A 27,278-nucleotide genomic window follows, 5' to 3' on the forward strand; every position below is an offset into this window, starting at 1 on the left:
ATAAAGGAAATGGAAAAAGTTCATGTTAGGCAATGAACACACATGCATAAGGATTTCATTAAGATAAGAATTGCCCAAAATAAAACATATATTAATATATCAAAAATATATAAATATATGTCTATTAAAAATATATTTGAACATGGATGTATAAACATAGTAATAATATAATGAAGCACAGGAATATAGATAAAAACGTTTTAAAAAAAGTACTGAAAATATAATGAAGAGATAATAATAGTCAGCAAAATAAGGTTTCGGGTTACACGTTAAAAGAAAATATTCCAACGGCCTTTTCTGGAGTTCATTCGTCCGGGTAAAAAATGAATCTTAAAATTCATTTTCAGAATGAAATCCGTACACATATGTGTCATTGTATTTTGCCATGGACCGCTGAAATCTACAAGATTTTTCATTCTCTCTCTGTTTTCTATTTTCTCTTATTCCTTTCTGTTGAAGAGCTTAGGCTCGAAACGTGAAAGACCTTTTCATTTTCCCGATCGTCAAACTAATACACTTGCTTGTTGTACATACGCCTGCCTGTTTTCGTCTTTTGTTCTTGTATAAATTTCAATTATATATATATATATTATATATATATATATATATATATATATAGTTAATCCAAACAAGAAACCACAAAAAAAACACAAGAACGCGAGGACGTGGAACAAATAGAGTATTATTGGACGCTCAGGAAAGAAGGAAAGAAGGAGGTTTTAACGTTTCGAGCGGAGCTCTTCGTCGGATATATATATATATATATATAGTGCATTACATATGTGAGAATTCAGTGCGACTATGTATGTGGTTATGTATGTGTTTGTGTGTTTGTGCGTATGTATATGTGTATATGTGTACGCATGTTATATATATATATTTCTATTTCAACTTCAGTGTAAATTGTGAAACCGGTTAAAACTTCAAATATATTAATAAAAAATATTTTAACTATTCTCAGAGCATTTTCAACTTCTATTTTTCTTAAATTTCTACCCGTGTGGAATGAAATAACTTTGTTTATATATATATATATATATATATATATATATATATATATATATATATATATATATGTGTGTGTGTGTGTGTTGTGTGTGTGTGTGTGTGTGTGTGTGTGTGTGTGTGTGTGTGTGTGTGTGCGCGTGTATGTGTGTGCGTGTGTGTATGCATGCATGTAAGATATACGTATATATATATATATATATATATATATATATACTTAGGATAATAAGAGACAGGGAGGAGGGGAGAGAGCGGGATAGGAAGAGAGAGGAAGAGAAGAGAGAAAGAAAGTGAGAAAGAGGGAGAGAGAGAGAGGAAGAAAAAGAAAGAAAAGAGAGAAGGATCGTAAAGTTAACACAGTGTTGTTACTTACTTCCCAATGAACAGCCGGAATTTATAATCTTTTTAATCACTTTATCAACAATATGTTTAGCACTTCCCTCACATTCTCCAAGACTTCGAATACAGGCACCAAATTCTTGCGCTGCTCTGTAAAATAGCAGAAATTTAATATTATCGCTGGAAGTAGGTCAATCAAAAAGCTTCGTATAGAAACTACAGACTACACTGCGAAATGTAGACAAATGTTACAAGAATTCAGTTTCATATTCTCGTACACGCACACACACATACACACAAGACATTCCAAAGATTTCTCATCTGAGATTCTTTAGGTGAGTAGATGCACACACTCATGGGTGCATTTAAAAGAGTCACAAACACCGGTAATTCTTTTAAATCAAAAAGCCTTGTCGCTTTGTTGGCGGCCGGCTTCATCTCTCTAAAGAAGAACTTAAATAAAACTCTAAAAAGAAATTATACATATATATAAATACACACACACACACACACACACACAAATATACATATATAAAAAGCGCATAAATGATGCGATAGGTAAATTGTCGCCATTTTATATTTTCAATTTCACGCATGCACTTTGTTTCTGATTTTGTCGACTACACAGTATGGTAGGGTCACTCGGGCACCGTATGTGAGAAAAACAGCACCATGACGGAGTCCTTCACACTGCCAGAAATTTGGAAACGGCATGCTGTGCTGCTTCGCATTCGCAGCAGAAGCTTCAACACGAAGTATTTGGGTGTCAATCTGAGGACAGTGCATGTGCTGTGAGTGATAAAAATGAAACAAACAGTTAACATCATGGTGTTTGGAGTGATCACTAGTGATGGCGAGGTTATGCATCCATTCATCTTCCCACACGATCTCAAAGTCAGCACAGAGGCCTACATCAAGTGCTTGGAGGAGGTAGTGCTACTCTGGGTGAAGAGGGTAGCTGCTGGAAGACCCTATGTCTGGCAACAGGACTCTGCACCATGCCACACAAGTAGGAGAACCCAGTCGTGGCTGTCAGACAACTTCTGCGACCATATCACATATCTGGTCACCTGACTCTCTAGACTGCAATGCGCTTTATTATGTGTGGGGCGCAGTTGAGCCAGAGAGTAACAAAACTCCTTGTAACACCAAAAATGAACTGAAAGCAAGGATTATGGCAGTATTTACAAATTTAAACAAGGTGGCCGTCCAGAAAAGTTGCAGGAGATTCCGAAGTCGTCTGGAGGCCATGGTTGAAGCCAATGGGGATTTTTTAAGAATAAATTTAATCTTTTGTATTTCAAGATATTTTAATGGAATTTTGGTAAATATATCTTAAAATGAGGTGTCAATGTTGCTTTCGCGTAATTTAGACGACAGTTTATTCACCGTACCCTGTATATATATATATATATATATATATATATATATATATATATATATATATATATATATATATAATATATACACGACGAGATCTTTCAGTTTCCATCTACCAATTTACCCACAAGGCTTTGGTAAACCCGAGACTAAAGTAGAATATATGTAAGTATGCATGCATGTAAGTATGTATGTATGTATGTATGTATGTATGTATTATGTATGTATGTATGTATGTATTTATGTATGTATGTATTTATGTATGTATGTATGTATTATGTATGTATTTATGTATGTATTTATGTATTATGTATGTATGTATGTATGTATGTATGTATGTATGTATGTATGTATGTATGTATGTATGTATGTGTGTTTACATTTGTTTGATAGATAAGTTCGTTCCTTTTGTTTTTCTAATTGACACCCAGAGTCATTCATATGAAAAGAGGTTAAATTTATTTAAATTTTAAAAACGAGAAACAAAAGTTGTAAAGAAAGAAAAAAGCTACAAAAATAAAACATGACCATAAAAAAATTTGTTAAATAAATATTGGATTGAATTAAAGTAAAAGGAACTGTAAACAAAGGAACTATTTGCCATACATACATACATACATACATACATACATACATTATAAATATGTGCATGTAGGCGTAGGAGTGGCTGTGTGGTAAGTAGCTTGCTTACAAACCACATGGTTCCGGGTTCATTCCCACTGCGCGGCACCTTGGGCAAGTGTCTTCTACTATAGCCTCGGGCCGACCAAAGCCTTGTGAGTGGATTTGGTAGACGGAAACTGAAAGAAGCCTGTCGTATATATTCGTATATGTATGTATGTATGTATGTATGTATGTATGTATGTATGTATGTATGTATGTATGTATGTATGTATGTGTTTTGTGTATACATTTGTGTGTCTGTGTTTGTCCCCTCAACATCGCTTGGCAACCGATGCTGGTGTATTTACGTCCCCGTAACTTAGCGGTTCGGCAAAAAAGGCCGATAGAATAAGTACTAGGCTTACAAAGAGTAAGTCCTGGGGGCGATTTGCTCGACTAAAAGCGGTGCTCCTGCATGGCCACATTCAAATGACTGAAACAAGTTAAAGAGTAAAAGGGTAAATATATACACACATACATACACATACACACACGCACACACACACACATACACACACACACGCACACACACCACACACACACACAGACACCACACACACACACACACACACACACACACACATATATTACATCAAAATATCTGCGACCTCAAGGGGGGAGGATAAGACACCTATTCATCTTCAATTATCATAATTTTTTATTTTAAAATAAAACTAGACTTTTCTTAGGCTTAAATAATAGAAAAAGGCATGAGGAATTCAGAATAGTTGGTCGCATTGAACAAAAATTATTAGAAAAAAGTTATGAGGTGAAATGTAATGAAATTTATTGTCAATAAGTGAGGAAGTAAGAAGTAACGCCCCAAGCAAATGTTAAGAATATATTTATAAAATGAATGTTTACAACTTAACGCAGCGGTTTGACAGAAACGTTAGTGCGGAGTGTTTAGCGGTATTTCATGTATTTTCGTTCTGAGTTCAAATTCCACCGGGGTCGACTTTACCTGTGGTATATTCTTATTTTTTTAAAAATTAAATATTTAATAAAGTTATTCTTAATATACTGTTGAATTAGGGTAAGTTTAACTTTTATTATTAATTTTCTCTTTCAGTTTTAATAAACTTGCTTTCTACTTTTTTTTGGCTTTTCCTTTTTAGTTACTTTCCTTTTTTTTAGTTAATTTAGTTAATTTTTTTAGTTAATCAACCTAGTTCATTAATGTGTTATATGCCTTAGATATGTGCATCTAAATTTATTGGGGCATGAATATAGTCATTTTGGGCTGTGTCTCTATGGGCAGACCTTAAGGCATGTAGTAAGGCTGTCCAGAAAATTATTTAAAAGGGATTTTTCATAAATCAAATTTATATAAATGGGATGTAGGTAATTTTAACTTGTGTATATCTGATATGCTTTTATAATTACTGTTGTATTGAATAATTATTGATAGATCTAGATTAGCAGCAGCCAGTGCTATTATCAACGACTCAAAATATAGGTTAACTAAGGTAAGACTGGTAACTGATGGTTTTGGGGTCTTGTTGTTTGTAACTTTTGGTGAGCTATGGTGCAATCAACAAGATGGTAAAATTCCCTGCTATTAATTTGTGTGGATGAGTAATATCAAATAATTCAATCACAGCATATATTTAAATTAAACATAAAAAAATTGAAATATTATCATCACTTACATGGAAAAATTAAAATATTATCTTTCAGTATTTTATAAGTTAAAATCTTGAATTATTAATTGACACATGATTAATTATCTTATAACAGCAATGCTTGGAAAAATCGTGGATTACATGGGAAATGCGTGCATGGAAAGTAATATTCTTAAGATTATAAACCTGGAAAAGTACAGGACAAGTTATTACACCTGGAAAAGTGTAGGACAATCTATTACTTCTAGTAAGAAACTTTTTGCTTAAAATATTGCAGCTAAAATTAAAATTTGAATATTAAAAATTATTTTATTATAGTTTACAAATAACACTATTCTTATTTAAGTAGAATTTGACTAATTTACTATCTTAAATACAGAAAAAAGCGACTAATTAGACAAACTTTCAAATTAGCTGAACAGTTTTGAACAATAAATTTAAAAGTTGCGAACTGTAAAGAGTGATAAATTAGAAGAACTGGCATTCTTTGCTGCAATATTTTAAGTAAAAAAGTTTCTTATTCTTTACTTTACTTGAAGCAATAGCTTGTCCTCTACTTTTCCAAGTGTAATAATTTGTCCTGTACTTTTCCAGGTTTATAATCTTAAGAATATTACTTTTCATGCTCGCATTTTCTCATGTAATATATATATATATATATATATATATATATATATATATATATATATATATATATACACTCATAGATTGATCTAGGGCTAAACCAAAAACCATCGCAACGACGAAAACTATAAATGGGACAGCAAAAGCTGATAGCAGTAGCAGTGGACGTAAAAGCTGTTGGGTGCAAAAATAACATGAATTGCAAAACAATAATAACAGCAACAGTAGCAGAAGTAATAGCAGCAGCAGCAGCAGCAAAAGAAGGGGTTTTCAAAGGTAGCGTAAGGGCCAAAAGTAGGGATTACTCGACCTGATTGGTTTCAGTACTTAGTTTATTTTATCGAACCCAGAAGTATGACAAATATGAACTCGGAAGAGTTTAAACTCAGAATGTAAAGCATCTTGATTAAATGTTGCATACCATTGTGGAGTGACTATTTACCGGTTCTACCAAGCCCCTGGCATCCATGGCCAGCAACAATAGCGGAACCAAATATTGTTGCAAGACCTGTTAGAAAATGGCCCAGAAATCCCATTCAAATTACACCCCAACGTCAGTGAAAAAAATAAATAAATAAAGAGTTAACTGTTGGATAACGTGACTTTGGGCTCCCTGCACAAGAGTGGTACCGGTTGGAATATCTTTCAGATAGGTCTTGCTCAAACTACTACTACTACTACTACTACCACTACTACTACTACTACTACTACTATACTACTACTACTACTACTACTACTACTACTATACTACTAATAATAATAATAATAATAATAATAAGCCTTTCTACTAAAAGCACAAGGCTTGAAATTTTGGGGGCAGGGACTAGTCGATTACAACGACCCCAGTGTTTCATTGATACTTAATTTATCAACCCCAAAAGGACGAAAGGTAAAGTCGACCTAATGAAATTTGAACTCAGAACGTAAAGATGTATGAAATGTCGCTAACCATTTTGTCCGGCGTGCCAACGATTCTGTTAGCTCGAATACTTGGTATATTTTTCAGCTAATGATCGATATTTGGTAATATGGAAGACTTCAGTGTTTCTTCTCAATAACAGTTCATTAACGATTCAACTATCGACACATGATCAAAGTCGCTTAAGCCATGACCATCCCTCACTACTCTCTCTTTCTCTCTCTCCCTCTTTAGAACTACATTATCGAATGTATTACTCTCTTTTTCAATACAGTAAGGCGTATATATTACCATGAAGGATTATTAGAAAGGCGTAGTAAAAAAAATAGTTGTGACACGCCCCCCGTGAAATAAAATCAAGAAACAAAAACAAAACATGGTAGATATTCCATATAGGAAAGTGGAAGTCTATCACATTTTGCGCAGACAAAATTAAAGCGTTTATCCCTATGTCTGATGAGCGTGATAAAGTATAGTCCGCCTTTGAGTATAATACGCTGGGAATTTTTAGGGGGCTGTACTTCTGAAAAACCTAAACATGTGTACAACACGCACCCCTTCTCTAAGTTGAGTCGTGCGTAATTAAGCCAGCAGCACCTAGTCGAACAAACACTTCCGTGCATGCGTAATACAATAATGGTGATGTTCTTAACTGTTATATAGGAATGTAAATATGTTTTCAAATTGTTTTTGTCACATGTTATTCTGTGTTCTGAATACTTTTATTTTAATAAATATTGCTTGCTGAAAGTTATAGATGATTCTTTTATGATTTCATTGCTTTCAGGCTTAGCTTAAGGTATTTTCGAGCCCGACATCACAAAATACGTCTGAATAAACATTGCCGGACAGCAAATAGAGACTTGGACATTGCTTAGAAAATAATTTTCATTTTTAACCTCGTATATAGTACGCACTAGGGATTTTGACCTTTAAATTTTGGGAAAAATATGCGGATTATACTCGAGGATTTACGGTATGTGACGTGGCTGGCTCTTTCGAATAACAGCTTTTTATCTATCCGCAGGGTTTCAACACAGTTTTTGCCCACTTACATTCACTTAAAAAGCTTAATTCACTTACATTCAGTTAAAAAACACATAGATGCTATGCAGTGAGATCGAAGAGATCAAGATTGCGAAGCAAATCTCTTAATTTGGTCATCACTGCGTCTACATCAGTGGTTCTCAACCGGGGTCTATATAAGATCTTGTTAAAACTAGTGTGCAATAAATTTGTTGTTTCCACATAGGCGCAGGAGTTACTGTGTGGAAAGTAGCTTGCTTACCAACCACATGGTTCCGCGGTTTCAGATTCACTGCGTGGCACCTTGGGCAAGTGTCTTCTACTATAGCCTCGGGCCGACCAAAGCCTTGTGAGTGGATTAGGTAGACGGAAACTGAAAGAAGCCCGTCGTATATATATATATATATATATATATATATATATATATATATGTATGTATGTATGTATGAATGTATGTATGTATGTGTGTGTGTCTGTATTTGTCTCCCCACCACCGCCTGACAACTGATGCTGGGGTGTTTATGTCCCCGTAACTTAGCGGTTCGGCAAAAGAGTTCTGGGGTTAATTCGTTTGGTGCTCCAGCATGGCCGCAGTCAAATGACTGAAATAAAAAAACTACACAAAATTTTAAAGCTATTTTTAAATGCAAACCCTAATGATATTCAATTATAAAAATGTAATAAGAATTTTTAGCATTGAATGGTTATGAGGGTCCATCCCAGTAAAATAGGAATCAAAGGGAACTCTTAATAAAAATGGTTAGGGCCAATGGTCTACATCATGGTGAACGCAAAGAATCGGAGCTTATATTGCTCGACGCCCTAACGATGCTACCGATATACCACCACTATTAATTGTTGCTAACATAATCACAAGTCTAGGAATTTAGATGAGGAGGTCAGTCGATTACATCGACCGCAGTACTTAACTATTGCTTTATTTTATCAACCCTGAAATGACAAAAGAAAATGTAACCTCACGGGAGTTGAACTCGGAACGTAAGAAGCCAGAAGAAATATCGCAGAGCATGTATTTCATCATGACAAAAGACCAGCAGTTATTAGGGAAGGGTGTTAGTTGATACCCTCGATCCTAAGACGGTGGGCTGGCAGATTTGCTAATACGCCGGTCCTAGCGGCATTTTTCAACCCTGAAAATATTGCCTTCAAGAGACTATCGTCACATCCATGGAGAGACGTATCTCTAATTCGACGACCTTTACATTTATTACTCGACCTGCAAGAAATAACAGCAAAATTTAACATCTTGAATTAGGAAGTCTACCATGGGCAATGTGAATCCTGATTTACAAAACAAAAAAAGACAGACTGGTCCCAGCTGGACATCTTTGATCATAAATCTGTTCATAAACACAGACCTAGGGCTAATCAACAACAACAGCAATGTGAAGGGGCAATAGCCCAGTGGTTAGGGCAGCTGACTGGCGGTCGTAAGAACGCAGTTTCGATTCACAGACCGGGCATTGTGAGTGTTTATTGAGCAAAAATACCTAAGCACCACGAGGATCCACCGGTGGTGGTGCGGGTGAACCCCGCTGTACTCTTTCCCAACAACTTTCTTTCACTCTTTCTTCCTACTTCTGTCACAAAGCAGAGGAACCATGGTGTAACCCACTATGGTGTGGTAAACTTTCAGACCCTAATCTAGATTGCGAATCCTCTGTACCATAGGATGGTTCAGTTCTCCAGCCGTTAAAAGCCACCGTTTACAGAATGAGGATAACAACGTAGCTTTCGCGCCCGTGCAACCGCCAGTCTATCGTGTGTGGTGGGTGGGTCTTCAAGTTGCCACACGCATTCTTAGTAGTTTAGAGTGGGCTCGAATTAGAGATTATTGTTTGTGGCTAATGGAGTGAGTCCTGATTGGAAGAAGAAGAAGACAACGGCAATAACAATACAATGCAAAGCTACGTTAATTCCAAGCAGCAGACTCTACTATGCAGCTGTATGTTGTCGTATAACAGTTAACCATTCAGTTGCACTGCTTAAATTTCTCACATTAAATTTTGGACATTTATTAAATAATGTAATAAATTAATTTCTGAATAATTTATTTTATAATATAGATTGACGTTTGCTGTAATGACAGCAGGAAATTCATTTTTAGAGTCATTTAAGAACATAAAAAAAACTTTTATATTTACTTTATTTATTTCTCAATAGTACAGTCTATTATGAAGCGTCGAAAAGTTTCGTCGCACTTCTGCATCTTGGCCACTGACGCAGCGTCATTGGATTACTTTTGTTTCTTTATTTTAACTTATGGCCACAAATTTGTCAGGAAGTGGGAATAGTTGATGGAATTAATACTAGGATCTAGGCTCACCGGCTACGTTTTTTTTTTTTGCTAACTTGCGGAGTAAGAATGGTAAAGTTGAAACCGAATAGATTTGAATATGAATGAACGAAAGTAAAATATTAGTTTCACTTAGGCCAATGACCTACTACTTGTGGTGACATTCGTAACTGTCTGTGTTGTCTGGGAAGCACTGAAAAATTCATGGTTTTCGATTATTTGGTATATGTCAACTCGTTATTTGGTATATGTCAACTCATTGGTTATATATCCCCCAAGAGGATTTAAGCAAGCTAATGGAAGATCCGTTAAAATTGTACAGGAACTGAACGCAGTGGCTGGATCTCCGGGTGTCTTAAAATTCGGTCGGTTGTAATTTCAAAATAGGAGACAAAATGACCTAATTATACCTAGTGGTATAATTATTGAAGTGAACACTAAATACATTGCTTGTTTATATTTTAACCTATCCCACCGCAATTTGAAATATCAACATTGCAAATATTGCAATGCAACTCGCAAATATAAAATTCTGACTTTGTAACAAGATCATAGATGTGTAGGAGTTACGTGTTGTAATGTATGCTAGTAAGTACGTAACCGTTCTCGGATAAATGAAAAAGTAAAGTCACCCCACGACAGTTTTTGAAAGCTCATATTATGTTGGACGAAACAAAATATTTTAAAATCCTATTGAACATCGTTTAACTTTTGTCAACATCTCGCAACCCTAGGCATGTAAGTGTAACAAATAAATGTGTTCAATCCTTATTTACTGGCATTTATAGATATTGTTACACAGTACTAATACAGTAATAGAATATCGAATTAATGATGGAAGTGCCAACTGCTGGTTGCTCGACCCGCAAGAAACTGGAGTCAAGTCTCCTTCAGATATCACCCTACCGCCTTGAAAAGAACCCCACTAGATTATGTAGTCTGGAGTACCGTACGTCTGAAAAAAAATGACGGAAATTGTCACGGCAGGAATTATTGAGTAATAGGCCTGATTAATCACCAAACCAGATGATTTCTTATATTACACTAACTTACTAACTTTATTACATCATTTTCTCTTTCCTAGTCTTTCAGGTATATTTAAAAAGGGTGATTGTCTGAAACGTCAATATTTTTTCCATTCCTCCCCAGCATATTAAAATTCATTTTGCATTCTCGTTCCTCATTCTTGCTATTTTTCTACTTCATTTTTTTTTACTCATAACTTGCCCAATTTGAACAACATTGATTTAGCGCTAACGAATGTATGATTCTGAAGTTTTGATGTCCTTCAATCCTCAACACAATACGATTAATAATATTTTGATGGTAACGTTATTGTTGTTTAACCCTAGATAACCTCTGACCGAGCTGATCTATTATTACCTTTGCCTATCAGGTCACTTCCCCAAACAGTATAACCACGACTTTGCCCGGTCTGTGAATCGAAACCGCGTTCTTACGACCGCGAGTCCGCTGCCCTAACCACTAGGCCATTGCGCCTTCACATTGCCGTTGTTGTTGATTAGCCCTAGGTCTGTGCTTATGAACAGATTTATGATCAAAGATATTCAGCCGGGACTATTCTGTCTTTTTTTTTTGTAAATCAGGATTCACGTTGCCCATGGTAGACTTCCTTATTCAAGATGTTAAATTTTGCTGTTATTTCTTGCAGGTCGAGTAATAACTGTAAAGGACGTCAAAGAATTCCTGCCGTGACAATAAAACAGCTGAATCATTTAGTTTTTAAAATCGTAAGGTATGAAAAGAAGATTTGGTTGATAATTCTAGCAGGTCTAAGCGATCAGATAACAACTCCCTGAATGGCTCGTTGTTTCAAGGGCTTATGGAATGGGTTGTAAAAAACATTATGTTTCTTTATTGCCGCAAGAGGCTAAACATAGAGGGGATGAACAAGGATAGACAAAGAGATTAAGTCGATTACAGCGACCCCAGTGCGTAACTGGTACTTAATTTATCGACCCCGAAAGGATGAAATGCAAAGTCGACCTCGGCGGAATTTGAACTCAGAACGTAACGGCAGACGAAATACGGCTACGCACTTCGCCCGGCATGCTAACGATTCTGCCAGCTCGCCACCTATGGGTTGTCAAAAACATTATCACGCTTCATTTACTGCTTTATAATATGAGCTGACCATCTAAGTTTCGAATTCAGGGTTCGACTTAAGCTTCCTCGGCGTGGCGTGAGGGTCGGTAATACTAAAATATACTGAATATGCTCGCTACAAGTTAATGAAAGAGACTTACATGTAGTTGCTCGACCATCTAGAAACAGCAGCGAAATCACTCTCAAATTACACCCCCAAGGCTTTAGGCGGATTGACTTATTGGGTAATGTAGATACATTGTTGCTGAAAATAAGTGGGAGTGATCACGGCTGGTATGCATTTGGCCATAAGTCTGCTCAAAAAGCCTGGTCTGGAGCAAAACAACAGCAACAGTGGAGGCGCAGTGGTTAGGGCAGCGGACTCGCGGTCGGAAGATCGCGGTTTCGATTCCCAGACCGGGCGTTGTGTGTGTTTATTGAGCGAAAACACCTAAAGCTCCACGAGGCTCCAGCTACTCTTTCGCCCCAACTTTCTCTCGCTCTTTCTTCCTGTTTCTTGTCTCCGACTTTCTACGCAAGCCTGAGATGCGCATTCATCCATCCGTCGGTGTCGGTGGTTGACCTGCTTTCTCTTCTGCGGGTCTTACGAATAGAAAAGGACCACGTTTCAGACTTCTCCCATCTTGCAAGCTCTGGGACGAAGATCGTTCGCTCAACAGTTCGCTCAACAGCAGCATGTATTGACAATAGATTAAAGAGGAAATCAGATACATTCCTCTGCGCATTTCCTATTTTGATCCTCCTCCATTAGTTATTACTTGTGCGCTATCACCATTCCACAGACTGTAATATCGCCAAAACCTTATCATTTCTCTCATGCTACTTAACACAAATTTCAGAACCACTTAGTCAATCTGTAGACTGATTCTAAGAGTGAGAAAAAAGATTAAAAAGGGGTTTCATAGATACACACACACACACACACACACACACACATATATATATATATATATATACACACACACACATTTACGTATATATATAGACAGAAAGAGAGAGAGAAAGAGAAAGAGAGAGAGTGGGGAGAGAGATGTTGGTGTTATTGCTTGGCAACCAACACCATTTACTTACCTTTCTTTCACTCTTACTGTCTTTTCTATTTTGTAGTTCTTTCTCTCACAACCCAATCTAATAAAGGCATCTAATAAGGGTAGTTTATATATATATATATATCATATTGTGTGAAATTGATTTAGTTTTTCTAAATGGAATTTTTTTCCCTGTAAGTTAGGATTAATATTCCCTCAACTAATGATAATAATAATAATAATAATAATAATAATGGTAGTGAAGTGAAAGCACGCTATAAAAAATAAGACTAATGAATAATAATAATAATAATAATAATAATAATATAATAATAATAATAAATAATAATAATAATAATAACAACCCGAGGGAAGTCCCAAACTGAACAACCCGAGGGAAGTACGGCAACTATTGTTGCAAAGAAGGTGAAAATGATGGCAATGAAGAAAGCGCACGAGCAATTGGCTGATAGGTGGGAGGAGAAACCTCTGCACGGCAAATATGTGACCCGCAGCAAACAAGCTGATGTTGACCAGAAGCAAACCCATCAGTGGCTACGGAGCTCAGGGCTAAAAGCATAGAGCGAAGGTTTCATCCTGGCTGCTCAAGATCAAAGCCTATTAACCCGGAACTACCAGGCCAATGTGATGAAAAATGGAGCAGACCCAAAATGCCGATTCTGCAACGACATGATTGAAACAGTGGATCACCTAATCTCTGGATGTAAAGTCTTAGCACCAGTGGAGTATAAATTAAGACATGACAGAGTTGGCCAATATCTCCACTGGCTAATAAGTCGGCATTACAATATCAAAACTGCCGACAAGTGGTATAATCACCACCCTGAGGCTGTAACTGAAGGAGAAAATGTAACCATTCTGTGGGACTTTCCAGTACATACAGACCGAACCATCAAGGCCAATAAACCAGATATTGTTGTGAAAGACCAAAACAATAAAGTTTGCTTATTGATCGACATGAGCATCCCCTGTGATCATAATATCTCAGCGAAAGAGTTTGACAAGCTCAGAAAATATAAAGACCTACTCATTGAAATTGAGAAAATGTGGCATCTCAAGGTGGTTACAATACCAGTGATCGTAGGAGCACTAGGAATGATCAAGAAGGGAACCGAAAATTATATGAGAATGATCCCTGGCTTACCATCCCTGCAAGAAGTGGAAAAGATTGTCTTAACTGGTACATCACACGTATTGAGAAGAGCATTGTCGATGTGAGAACTGTTGCTGCTCATGTATTTTAATTTAACTTTAAAAAAAAAAAAATGAACGAACTACTGAGTTTGGTTTAATGGCCTACCAATGTATGCTATGAGTTTCTTTGCCCTAGGAGTCGGGAAGACACTCGGCAAGAAATGGAAGCAAATTTGAAAGAAGAAAAAAAAGTAATAATAATAATAATAATTATTATTATTATTGTTATTATTATTATTATTATTATTATTGTTATTATTATTATTATTATTATTATTATTATTATTATTATTATTATTATTATTATTATTATTATATATATATATTTATATATATGTGTGTGTGTGTGTGTGTGTGTGTATCACACGGAAGTATGTTTTCGTCTTTTCTCCACTCTTTCACAAAGGCCAAGTAGGTTTGACATGTCAGATTCTGCTCTTCTCGTGGTAAACGTGCATATCGAAATCCCTCTCATATCGAACTCTCCTGTTTGACTAATTGTTATTGACTTGTAGAACCACCAGTTTTATTGGCTTCCAAACCCGATCTTGTCTATGATTGTATGAAATATTATGTGAATTTACACGTGGACGACACATTACTAAGGCGAGGAATTTGGGATAATCATTAATGAGTCAAATAAAATGCTGTGCCCTTTACAGTATTTGATTCAGTTTTCAGCAAATCACGCTAAGACTGATTTTACCTTTCATTCATTCGGAGACGCTAAAATAAAACACTAGTCTAATGCTTTCAGTGCTCTCTTTCTTTCTTTCTTTCTTTCTTTCTTTCTTTCTTTCTTTCTTTCTTTCTTCTCCCCCTCTCTCTCAGTCTATCGGAATCGACTATTTTAAAGAAAGACAAGAAAGGAGCATTTGTATCGAGGTTCTACGAATCCTTTCATCATGGCTGTGTGAACTTGATAAGAAAAAAAGAAAAGAAAAGAGAACAGTCATACCGTTCCTACTGCTACTACTTCTACTGCCGGCGTGCACATACACACATTAAACTAAGAGCCAAAACAGCAACGCTACAAGCAACAAACAAACGTGCATGATACAGATATGGATATCGAGAGAAAGAGATTGCAAAGACATCATCCTGCTTACCTCCAGCCAGGAGTCTGATCTTTCGGCATTGGCCAAGCATCACTGCGTTTGTGAAACCACCACTTCATGACCAGCTGATTGGATAAGGTGCGCTGGACGATAAGCTCGAGGCAAAATTTTGGGTTGATGTGGTAGGACGTACATGATGCTGGTAGGCGCCGTTTGTTGACCACTCTTTACGGAGGCAGAAAACCAGACAGTTTGAGCCAACTACTAGTTTGGACTGAGTGTTTGTGTATATTTTTTTTTATGCAATAGGATGGATATCGCCAAAGTAAACAAAAAAAGAAACATAATTCAAATCCTACATTTTAAAAAAAATAGAAAAAATATTTTAAAAAACGAACAAACGAAATTAAATGAACAGAAATTACTTTAGAGAACCGTGGGATAAGAAGATTGGTCGCAGCTGTTTAGGCGCAGATGGTTTGGCATGACTGGGTGGTTGGCATTCAGACTGTTTCGGCGACAGTATCGTTTGGTGCTGGTAGCAAACTTACGCAGACATACACGCATGCGCGCACAGAAATATACACATACTGATCACACAGATAGAAAGAGCGAATGAGTGAGTGAGAGGTGGAGAGAGAAAGCGAGAGAGAGAGAAAGAGAAAGAGAGAGAAGGAGAGAGAAAGAAAGAGAGAGAGAAACATTACAATTATAATTGAACACGACTGATATAAACGCTTTCTCTCTGCTCATACACATAAAGGAAACATGCTTACACACATAAACATAGAGAGGGAGAGAGAGAGAGAGAAAAGAGGAAGAGGAGGGGAGAAACATTAAAACGAAGTATTAAAACGTCTAATGTCAAATAAGTCAGCGTCGAATCATCGATGCCAAATAAGCGATAGCAAAACGGTGGCAAAACTGCTATGTCAAGACATCCCATACCAAGAGAAACGAGTTTACTAGGGGGGTATCTCTTGTGGGTTGCGTGACCTCTTAGAAAGTGTAAGCAAATCTCCCTCACATCACGCCATACCACCATCAAAGAAGACGCGCTAGATAATGTGAATAAGGTTGTCCCGAGTTCTCTGTCGATAAGGATAAACAAAGACAGGTTGGCCATGACTGGAATACTTTTGATTAAGGTCTACTGAATTAGGGCTGAATCTGGTGCTAAACAATAACAAGCAGAGACACCGAAGCATTCACTTTCTCTGATGTTTTACTTTTCCTCCCACTCCACCTCTCTTCCCCTCCGCCTCCTTTATTAGGAGCCCTTGAGGACAGCTGCGTTCTGAATTTCAGAACAAAAGCCAGCTGCCTCAGATTGCAAACTAGACATTAAAACAGACGTCCTACTACGGCAACAAAAGCACATGTATACGTACTCACAATCATTGGGGAAAATAAAGATTTATTTATTGAGTAATATGCTAGTAAATGAAATAGTGAGATAATTAAAATCACAAATAACAAAATAAATATCGTGAGAAAATTTAAAAAGAAAAATAAACGATCCACAAGTACAGGTGTGCACATTACCATCGTATTTCTGTAGAGAGATGCATAAGTATATGCACTAATTTGAATAAAGAAAGACTACAGCTACTATTACAGTTTACTTATATGCTACAGCCATAAATTAGTTCAAACTAGGTTAAATATGTAGCTGCGGTTAAGGTGTAGAACAGTATCTGTCAGTGTCACCAACGTCGTCATCAGGTTTCAGGTAAACCGATGATGGACCAGGAACGGGATTCTCAAGTGAAGTAGCATTACGAAAGAGGGCATTTTTAAAGACTTCTTCAAGTGTCATCTGTCTCATTAGCGTAAGTCCCTGATTAAGCAATGTCTCTTTAATTGAGTAAACTTCCCTAATATGTTGTTCGCCGATAAATGCACGTTGTTCAAGGCTAGATATTAACTGATCTAAGGCGGCGAGCTAACTGAATCGTTAGCACGCCGGGCGAAATGCGTAGCCGTATTTCGTCTGCCGTTATGTTCTGAGTTCAAATTCCGCCGAGGTCGACTTTGCATTTCATCCTTTCGGGGTCGATAAATTAAGTACCAGTTACGTAGTGGGGTCGATGTAATCGACTTAATCTCTTTGTCTGTCCTTGTTTGTCCCCTCTATGTTTAGCCCCTTGTGGGCAATAAAGAAATAAAATATTAACTGATCACAAATTTTCACCATATCGTCCATAGGATTTTTTAAACTTTTGTTCTCTATGTTGTCATCAATACTGTCTTCATTCTTATTTGTATTTCATACCATTTCAGCAATTTCCTTATCAGTCAAAGAATGCACAACAAGTGCATCGTTATCAATGTTTAGCATTTATTGACTTACTCTTGTTACTGTTGATTCATCAGCTTCATTCCAAGCATTCGCAACTGCGTAGGTAGCATCCTTAACAGCGAACTCTTTCAGACAGTCTTGCATTCTTACTCCTTTATTGACTGCATCAAGCACACAGCTCATAAAATTATTTTTGTAGTTGTTCTTCATGGAGCGTTAAATTCCTGGGTCACAAGGTTGTAAAACAGATGTCATACTGGCAGGCAAGTAAATGCCGAAAACATTAATTTTCACAAGAAGTTCGACAGGGGGATGTGCAGAGCAGTTGTCCAGGAAGAATAGAATTTTATAATTTTCTCCCAGTTCAGCTTACTTGCAATGGTACAAAGTAATTATGGAACTAGTCACAAAATATTTCTTTGCTTACCCATGCTTTCTTGTTTGTTGACTACGCCTTTCAGACATCTCGGATGTTGGATTTGTCCAAAGACTGCCAACTTCACCCTGTGTATACCTGCAGCATTAACACATCCAAGAGTGGTCAAACTTTCCTTAGCATCCTTAAAACCTGCTGGTGCTGTCTCATCTGCCGTTGTTAAGGTTTTTCATGAACGTAGCTGTTTCATCAGTATTGTAAATTTGTTCAGGAGAAAGGTTTTCATCAGATACGATCTTGGCAAATTTATCTATGTAATTTTCCGCAACTTCATAATCAGCAGAAGCTTTTTCACTACAGATTTTCAGATATTTTACACCATGGTGCTTCTTAAATTTCTGCAGCCAGTTTCTGAATATTGATACTCTCTTCAAATGCTGGATTCTTTATGATATATTCTAGCTTGTTTCGTGGCAAACAAACCATCCAGTGGCATATGTTCCCTTCGTTGTCGAATCCATTCTATCATCACACGGTCAAGATGTTCATTGTTTGCCCTATCTTGAGTTTTCCTATCTTCCATTAGTCATCCCTCACTTCAAAACTTCAGCAATTTGTCTTTCTGTTTCTTTAATTCATACACAGTGCTGGTTCCCACATCAGATCCTTCGGTGAGCCGCCGCACAGACACACAACGATCAAGTTTCTGTACTAACTCCACTTTCTGCATAACTGATAATGATAAATGTTTCCTTTTCTTATCCTCGCTGTTATCCATTGGGGTATCTGCAGTTCTTTTTGACATTTTCAGGGTAAATTATATACAAAGTCACAAGAAACAACACATAGACAGCAAACAACGAATGGACGTCTTCTCTCTACGAGTGCTGATCCACACCTAACGCTTGGTGGTAAGTGCTGACCAACCTGCAGAGCGTTACCACGTCATGCCTGAATGAGCCGGGTCACGTTGGTCAGCTGTTTGCGCACCAAATGACCCCTGTTACGACGCACTCAGTCCTCCACAAAAAAGTTTGGGGTTTTCCGGATTTTAGATTTCTAGATAAAGGATTGTGTACCTGTATTGCATTGCGTCAGTTTGTTTCGTTATGGGGTGTGAGGCAGTCTTTTGTTGTATTAATGTCTGTATTGTGTTGGGTGTGTAATGAGAATTGTGTTCTTCTGTTGAGTATTTGTCCTGCTGGTGGTTGTTTATTTTATTAGATATTTATTATATAGAGTGTCTCATGTGTTTGTGGATTGTTTTATTTGGGCTGTAATATTAAATGGATAGTGTCTTGCGTAGGATGTGGGCTGTTCCTAGCAGAGCTAGTTTTTGGATAGTGTGTAGTGTTGAGGGTCTAGGTATACCTTCTACGTTTTTGTTCATGTGTTTTTTTTTATCATGCCCAACGCTCCAGTTACTAATTGCATTGTTTTCACCTTCATGCCCCACATCTTGAATGCTTCAATTTCGAGATCCTTGTACTTCCACAATTTCTCAATTTCTTTTTCGCCAATATTTTGGTCAGAAGGGAATGCAATGTCTATCAGTAAGCAGGTGTTTTGTTTTCCAATCCTTAATTATTGTCTGAGATTTAACTTTGATTTCTTTGTCAGTTTGAAGAGACATATCCCATATGATTGTAACCTGCTTGTCATATACCTTGTTTGCCACACGTTTATACCATTTATTGTCAGGTTTTATATTGTAGTATTGGCATATTGCCCATATCATTATCATTATCATTATCATTATTATTATTATTACTATTATTATTATTATTATTATTATTATTATTATTATTATTATTATTATTATTATTATTATTATTATTATTATTATTATTATTATTAAGGCGTCGAACTGGCAGAGTCGTTAGTGCAGCAGAGAAAAACGCTATGTGTATTTTTTTTTACACTTTACGTTCTGAGCTGAAATTTCGCCGGGGGTCAAATTTGCCCGTCATCCTTTCGAAGTACAATTCAAGCACAAGGGACTGATGTAATCGACTACCCAACTGCTCATAAAACTGATAGCCTCATGGCAATACTTAAAACCACCATCAGAGAGAAAGAGAGCGTGAGAGAGAAATGTATATTTGCATGCATGTATGTATGTATATTTCTTTATTGTCCACAAAGAGCTAAATTTTTTTTAAGTCGATTATATCGACCCCAGTGCGTAACTGGTACTTATTTAATCGACCCCGAAAGGATGAAAGGCAAAGTCGACCTCGGCGGAATTTGAACTCAGAACGTAACGGCAGACGAAATACGGCTACGCATTTCGCCCGGCGTGCTAACGTTTCTGCCAGCTCACCGCCTTACCAGTGTATGTATGTATGTATGTATGTGCCCCACACAACGGACCTCCACAATCCAGGCTTCACTTGGAGCAACGGTTTATTTTCACTTTACAGACTAATACCCCGCACGGACTCCAAAAACACAGCCCCCTCCTCTAAGTGACTGCGTCTCCACCTCCCGCAACAAGCAACTTTATTTCTTATTTCTTCCTTCTTTTCTCTTTTTTCTTTTTTTCTTTTCTTTGTCTTTTTTTCATTTTCTTTCCTTACGTGCTATTACGTCTTTTATTTTATTTTATTTTATTATTTTATTGTTTTATTTTTTTTGTTTATATTTTTTAAATTATTTTATTGTTTTTATAAATTATTGTTCTTATACACAAACACATACACACACATACTCACGTATCCACGAACACACACATACCTCCAACACACCACACACATACAACATACATGCACATATACGCACACATATTTCCACACACATACACACACGCATACATACACAAATACACCCCCACACCCCCCACGCGCACAAACACATATGCCCGTGCACGCACACACGTACACAAACGTACACACACGCACAGGAATGCACAGAGACCTATCCCATCTAACCCCATGCACACACAGACACACATACCTTTAGACACACACACATAAACGTACACATAGCCACATACACGCACCTACTCAAGCACACGCGCGTACACACAATAAAATGAACACAACCTGACACACATCTCCACGGTCACACATACGCACATACACATACACGCACGTACATACGCACACAATACACGCACACACACACACATATACACGTACATACACACACACCAGCACAGATGCCCACATATACCTCCAACAAAAAATACTCATACAGATACGCACACACTTATACACACATGGGCACAGACACACACGCACATACACGCACGTAAGCACACACACGCACATACACGCACGTAAGCACACACACGCACACAAGCACACGCACGCACATTACGCCCAAACAACTCCAACCCCCCCCCACACACACACGCATACACAAATTCACATACACACCGATACATATGCATACACACAATATATGCGCACGCACACACGCACACGAATGCACACACCAAAAACTCACAACTCCACGGATACACGTATATACACCCATATACGCTTACACACATACATACAAACGCACACGTACACGCACACACAACTACACACACATACGACACGCACGCACATACATACACACACACACAAATGAACCCACACATACGTCCCATACACACGGCACACAATTATACATACACGCACACAATGATACATACATGTATACACACATACGCAAGTACAAGCACACACTCACACATACACTAAGTAAAGCACAGTTATTCGCCACACGCCCAAACTCTACGCATACACACACGAACACATACATACACACACACTACAAACAAAACTCACACACGATACATATACATACATGCACACACACACATACTTCAAACTAGCAGTACCTACTACTGACCTGGGGTAAAGACAAAAATAGCCAATCCCAATTCCTTCTTCCTTGACCTTAAACATTACTAAGCCCTACAACACGCAAAGATTAACAGCCACAACCACACACACACACATACACACACACACGCACACACACACACACACATGTTATCTTTGCACACATACACACACGTGTTATCTTTGCACACATACACACATACACACGCACGCATACGCAGACCTTCGCGCACGCACATATCAACACTTACATACACATTCCTCCTCCTCTACCACTCTCCTGTCTTTGAAAGAACTTTTCTTCACCCATTTCCTTCCGGTCATTCAAAATGTGACGCCTGTGTACCGTTGGCGATCTTTTTTCCTCTGTCTTCCCTTCTCTGGATCTTTCTTTCTCCTATGTTTCCGACGAAGAGCTCCGCTCGAAACGTTAAACCCTCCTTCTTTCCTTCTTTCCTGAGCGTCCAATAATAATTTGTTCCACGTCCTGGCGTTGTTGTGTTTTTTGTGCTTTCTTGTTCGGATTAACTCTCTCTCTCTCTCTGTATATATATATATATATACATATATTATATTAAATTAGAGATAAAACCACTATTAGCCAAATCAAATAGTGAAAATCATAAGCCAATCCATAGAAATAAAATTAATTAAAAAAATATAAAATATAAAATATAAAAAATATAAAATTGCAAATTAAAATATTTAAATTAATGTTAAAATTTTAAAAATTATTTAAATAATTTAAACTTATAAATTTTAAATATATATATATATACTTTTATTATTATTATTATTTTATTTTATTTTATTTATTTATTTATTTATTATTTTTTTAACTATATAACTATCAAAAAGTATTAAAAGTTTAATATAAGAAAAAGAGTAAAAACACGACGATCGTTTCATGCCCGTAACCAATTCGAATAACAATAATTTAAATTCAATTAATAATTCGAATTATGGTTACAGTCAATCTTCAGGTTAATTGTAATATTTTAATAAATAATCAGAAATATTTAAACAATATTTTTAATAAATAAATAATATAATAATTTTACTTATAAAAAACTCTATTATCAAACTAGAAACTTAACAATTATGATTATATAAAAACATTGATTATAATGTTAAATATTAATTTTAATTTTTAAGTATTAATTTTTAAGGTAAGAAACCCACCAATAATCTAATATCAGTAATAGTCAATATCTAATTACATAAATATTTTACAAAAAAACTATTATATTATTAAAAACATAAAATTTAAATAATATATAAATTATCAATGAAAATATATAAATGTATATAAATATTATAATTAAGATCTAAAATAATCTCTATAAATAAATATATATGCACATGTAATAAAGACCTAATAAATTAATTTTTCATATCTAAAGATGAAATAGCTAATTTCAAAAATATAATTTCAAAAAGTTTATTCGTAAGAATTTACTTAGCGATAGATATGTTGTTTGATAGCAAGTATACGAGTTGTTTAAAGTTAGGTTTATGTATATACATGTATTAATAGCATTAATTGTAGTTTTACATTTCTTATAATTATTATTTTAACTTATATATTGTCTTTTTAAATTGATACTTGCTAGTTTTATTATTCCCATTGATAAATATATTTATAGTATTTATTCGATACTATATAACTACGAATTGATTATTTCTTTAAGTATTTTAAATATAAGATTTCTGAAAGTTATTATTTAGCCAACGAGATATAAAGATAGTTAATTTGCTATAGCGTTCGTTTTAGATTGTTTGTTTGTATTTTTGAAATTAGCTATTTCATCTTTAGATATGAAAAATTAATTTATTAGGTCTTTATTACATGTGCATATATATTTATTTATAGAGATTATTTTAGATCTTAATTATGATATTTATATACATTTATATATTTTCATTGATAATTTATATATTATTTAAATTTTATATTTTTAATAATATAATAGTTTTTTTGTAAAATATTTATGTAATTAGATATTGACTATTACTGATATTAGATTATTGGTGGGTTTCTTACCTTAAAAATTAAAATTAATATTTAGCATTATAATCAATGTTTTTATATAATCATAATTGTTAAGTTTCTAGTTTGATAATAGAGTTTTTATAAGTAAAATTATTATATTATTTATTTATTAAAAATATTGTTTAAATATTTCTGATTATTTATTAAAATATTACAATTAACCTGAAGACTGACTGTAGCCATAATTCGAATTATTAATTGAATTGAAATTATTGTTATTCGAATTGGTTACGGGCATGAAACGATCGTAATGTTTTTACTCTTTATCTTATATTGAACTTTTAATACTTTTTGATAGTTATATAATTTAATAAATAAATAAATAAATAAATAAAAAATAAATAAATAAATAAATAAATAAAATAAAATAAAATAATAATAATAAATATATATATATATTTAAAATTTATAAGTTTAAATTATTTAAATGATTTTTTAAATTTTAACTTTAATTTAAATATTTCAATTTGGAATTTTATATTTTTTAAAATTAATTTTATTTTTATGTATTGGCTTATGATTTTCACTTTGATTTGCCTAATAGTGGTTTTATCTCTAATTTAATATAATATATATTTATACTATAAAATTAGATCTAATCCTAAATCTAATTTTTCCCTGTAAGTTTGGATTTACTCCCTAATATCATATATATATATATATATATATATATATATATATATATATATATATATATATATATATATATATATATATTATATATATATATTATATATATATATGTGTGTGTGTAAGAAATACGTATATCATTGAAGAAAAATCGTAAAATATGTATGTCAGGTGACATAAATAATAACGATGATGATGATAATGTACATACATAAGCACATGCGCATACACACGTGCACGTACATACACATAAGAAAATGTGAGATGCTTTTGTGCGCTGTGAAGAGAAGATATTTTGAGAAATTAAAGTAACTTTTTCTCTAAAACAGAAACAAAGAAAAACAAGCGCTTTAGATGAAGCGACTTTGTCAATTACTCTGACCTCATAGTTCAAGTGGCACTTTATTTTGACCTCGAAAGGATGAAAGACAATACTAACATTGGCAGGATGTAAAGAGTGGGAGGAAATGCTGCTAAATATTATTGTCCGACGTTAAGGATTATGCCAACTTACCAACTTATTAATGGCCTCAAATTTTGGCATAAGGCCTGAAATTTGAAGAAAGCGGCAAATCACTTTCGTCGACCAGTACTTGACTGTTATTTTATTCTATCGATCACGAATGAATGAAAAATAAATTTGACATCATCAGGAAATGAATCCCGAACATAAAAAGCTGGAGGAAATTCTCTAAGCATTTTGTTTGATGTGCCAACAATTCTGCTAGCTAAGTACGTTTTCTTAATGATTTCTGTGTTTGGTACAAAGCTAGTAATTTTAGGGGAGGGCTCAGTACTTGACTGTTACTTTATTTTATCGACCCTGAAACGATGAGAGGCAAAGCTGACCTTAGTGGGCTTTGGATTCACGATGTAAAGAATTGGAACAAATGCTGCAAGGCATGTTTTCCAACGTTTTGGCAATTCTATGAATTAGGGGCATCAGATGAGGCGGACATTGTTAGAGCAGTTTACGATTTGTATGAGGGGCTTGCATAAAAAGGTGAGGGCAGGAAAGGGAGAGGAAGGGAAAGGGAGAGAAAGGGAGAGAAAGGGAGAGAAAGGGAAAGGGAGAGAAAGGGAGAGGAAGGAGAACTGTAACAAAATGTATTCTTTTATTCTTTTACTTGTTTCAGTCATTTGACTGTGGCCAGGCTGGAGCACCGCCTTTAGTCGAGCAAATCGACCCCAGGACTTATTCTTTGTAAGCCTAGTACTTATTCTATCGGTCTCTTTTGCCGAACCGCTAAGTTACGGGGACGTAAACACAACAGCATCGGTTGTCAAGCGATGTTGGGGGGGGGGCAAACACAGACACACAAATACACACACACATATATATACATATATATATACATATATACGACAGGCTTCTTTCAGTTTCCGTCTACCAAATCCACTCACAAGGCTTTGGTCGACCCGAGGCTATAGTAGAAGACACTTGCCCAAGGTACCACGCAGTGGGACTGAACCCGAAACCACGTGGTTCGTAAGCAAGCTACTTACCACACAGCCACTCCTACGCCTGTATAATTACATAATTTACAAAATACTAATCACATGGATGATGAAATGCACCTGACGTAGGGAAGCCTCTGACTCGGGCAAATCAAGAAATCCCACAAATCCAGGTTACTGACCAAAGGATCACAAGGTTATCTATAGGCGCATAATGATGATAACGGCTTCTTATTTAAGCGCAAGGCCTGCAATTTTGAGAGAAGGAGGTTTAGTCAATACTACCAACCAGGTATTTGACCAGAACTTTATTTTATCGACCACGGAAGGATAAAAGGCCAAGTCAACCTTGGCGAAATTGATCGTAGAACGTAATGAATCGGAAGAAATACTCCAAAGCATTTTAAACAACATGCGAACGATTCTGCCAGATCCCAGTTTTTAAACAATTGTTTCTGATTTAGACACAAAGCCAGTAATTTTTGAAGAGAGAAGAGAGACTTACTGGATACCATCCACCTCCGTATTTGACTGATACTTTATTTTATCGACTCTAGATGAAAGGTAAAGTTGAACATGACCGGATTTGAGCTCAGAATGTAAAGAACCGGAGCAAATACTTGAATGTGTTTTTCCAACACTCTAACTATTCTGGTAAGTTAATATGTTTATCTAATGGGATCGTAATTTTTCGTTTCCTTTCTTCTTCTCCTTCCCTTTTACTACACACGCACGCACATACACACATAGATATACACACACCCACCATTATATATATACATGTACACGTACGCACGCACTTAATTACATACATATAGCATATACACACATAGATATACACACACCCACCATTATATATATACACGTACGCATACGCACGCACTTAATTACATACATATAGCATATACACTCCAGGAGTCACAAGACTTGAAACACTGGCGTTAATGTTTGCAGTATGTTGACATATTGAATGTGGAGACGAAATAGATATGTACAAAAAAAGTGTCAAATAACAACTGAGTCGAATTATAATAACCTATGAAATATATTTTAAAATAATACTTTACAAATAAAGTTTATATTTCAGTTTTGAAATATGGATCGATTTACTTCTTACCACTTCAGAACACATGTGGCCCATTAAGCAGAAGTATTTATTCCATTACCCATTTTCACTTCAAAAAAATTAGAGGAAGGAGTGTAGAATTTATCCGTCGATTACGTAATCGACGGATAAATTCTACACTGGTAAGAAGTAAATCGATCCATATTTCAAAACTGAAATATAAACTTTATT

The 27,278-nt window shown here is 35.5% G+C and overlaps 1 protein-coding gene across 2 annotated transcripts in view; it reads right to left on the reverse strand.

Annotated features, from left to right (window-relative positions):
• The window catches only part of LOC118765732, a 149,851-nt gene that overhangs the window by 21,036 nt on the left and 101,537 nt on the right, over positions 1 to 27,278 (reverse strand). The window contains exons 3-4 of one of the 2 annotated variants that reach the window (XM_036508092.1): positions 15,378 to 15,551; positions 1,379 to 1,494 (exon numbers count right to left, since the gene is read on the reverse strand). In XM_036508092.1, the coding sequence (XP_036363985.1) occupies positions 1,379 to 1,494; positions 15,378 to 15,551 (290 nt within the window). The remainder of the gene's footprint in view (positions 1 to 1,378; positions 1,495 to 15,377; positions 15,552 to 27,278) is intronic. The other variant, XM_036508093.1, reaches the window with a different exon arrangement.

Source organism: Octopus sinensis, linkage group LG13 (assembly GCF_006345805.1).
Source record: "Octopus sinensis linkage group LG13, ASM634580v1, whole genome shotgun sequence".
Lineage (NCBI taxonomy): Eukaryota > Metazoa > Mollusca > Cephalopoda > Octopoda > Octopodidae > Octopus > Octopus sinensis.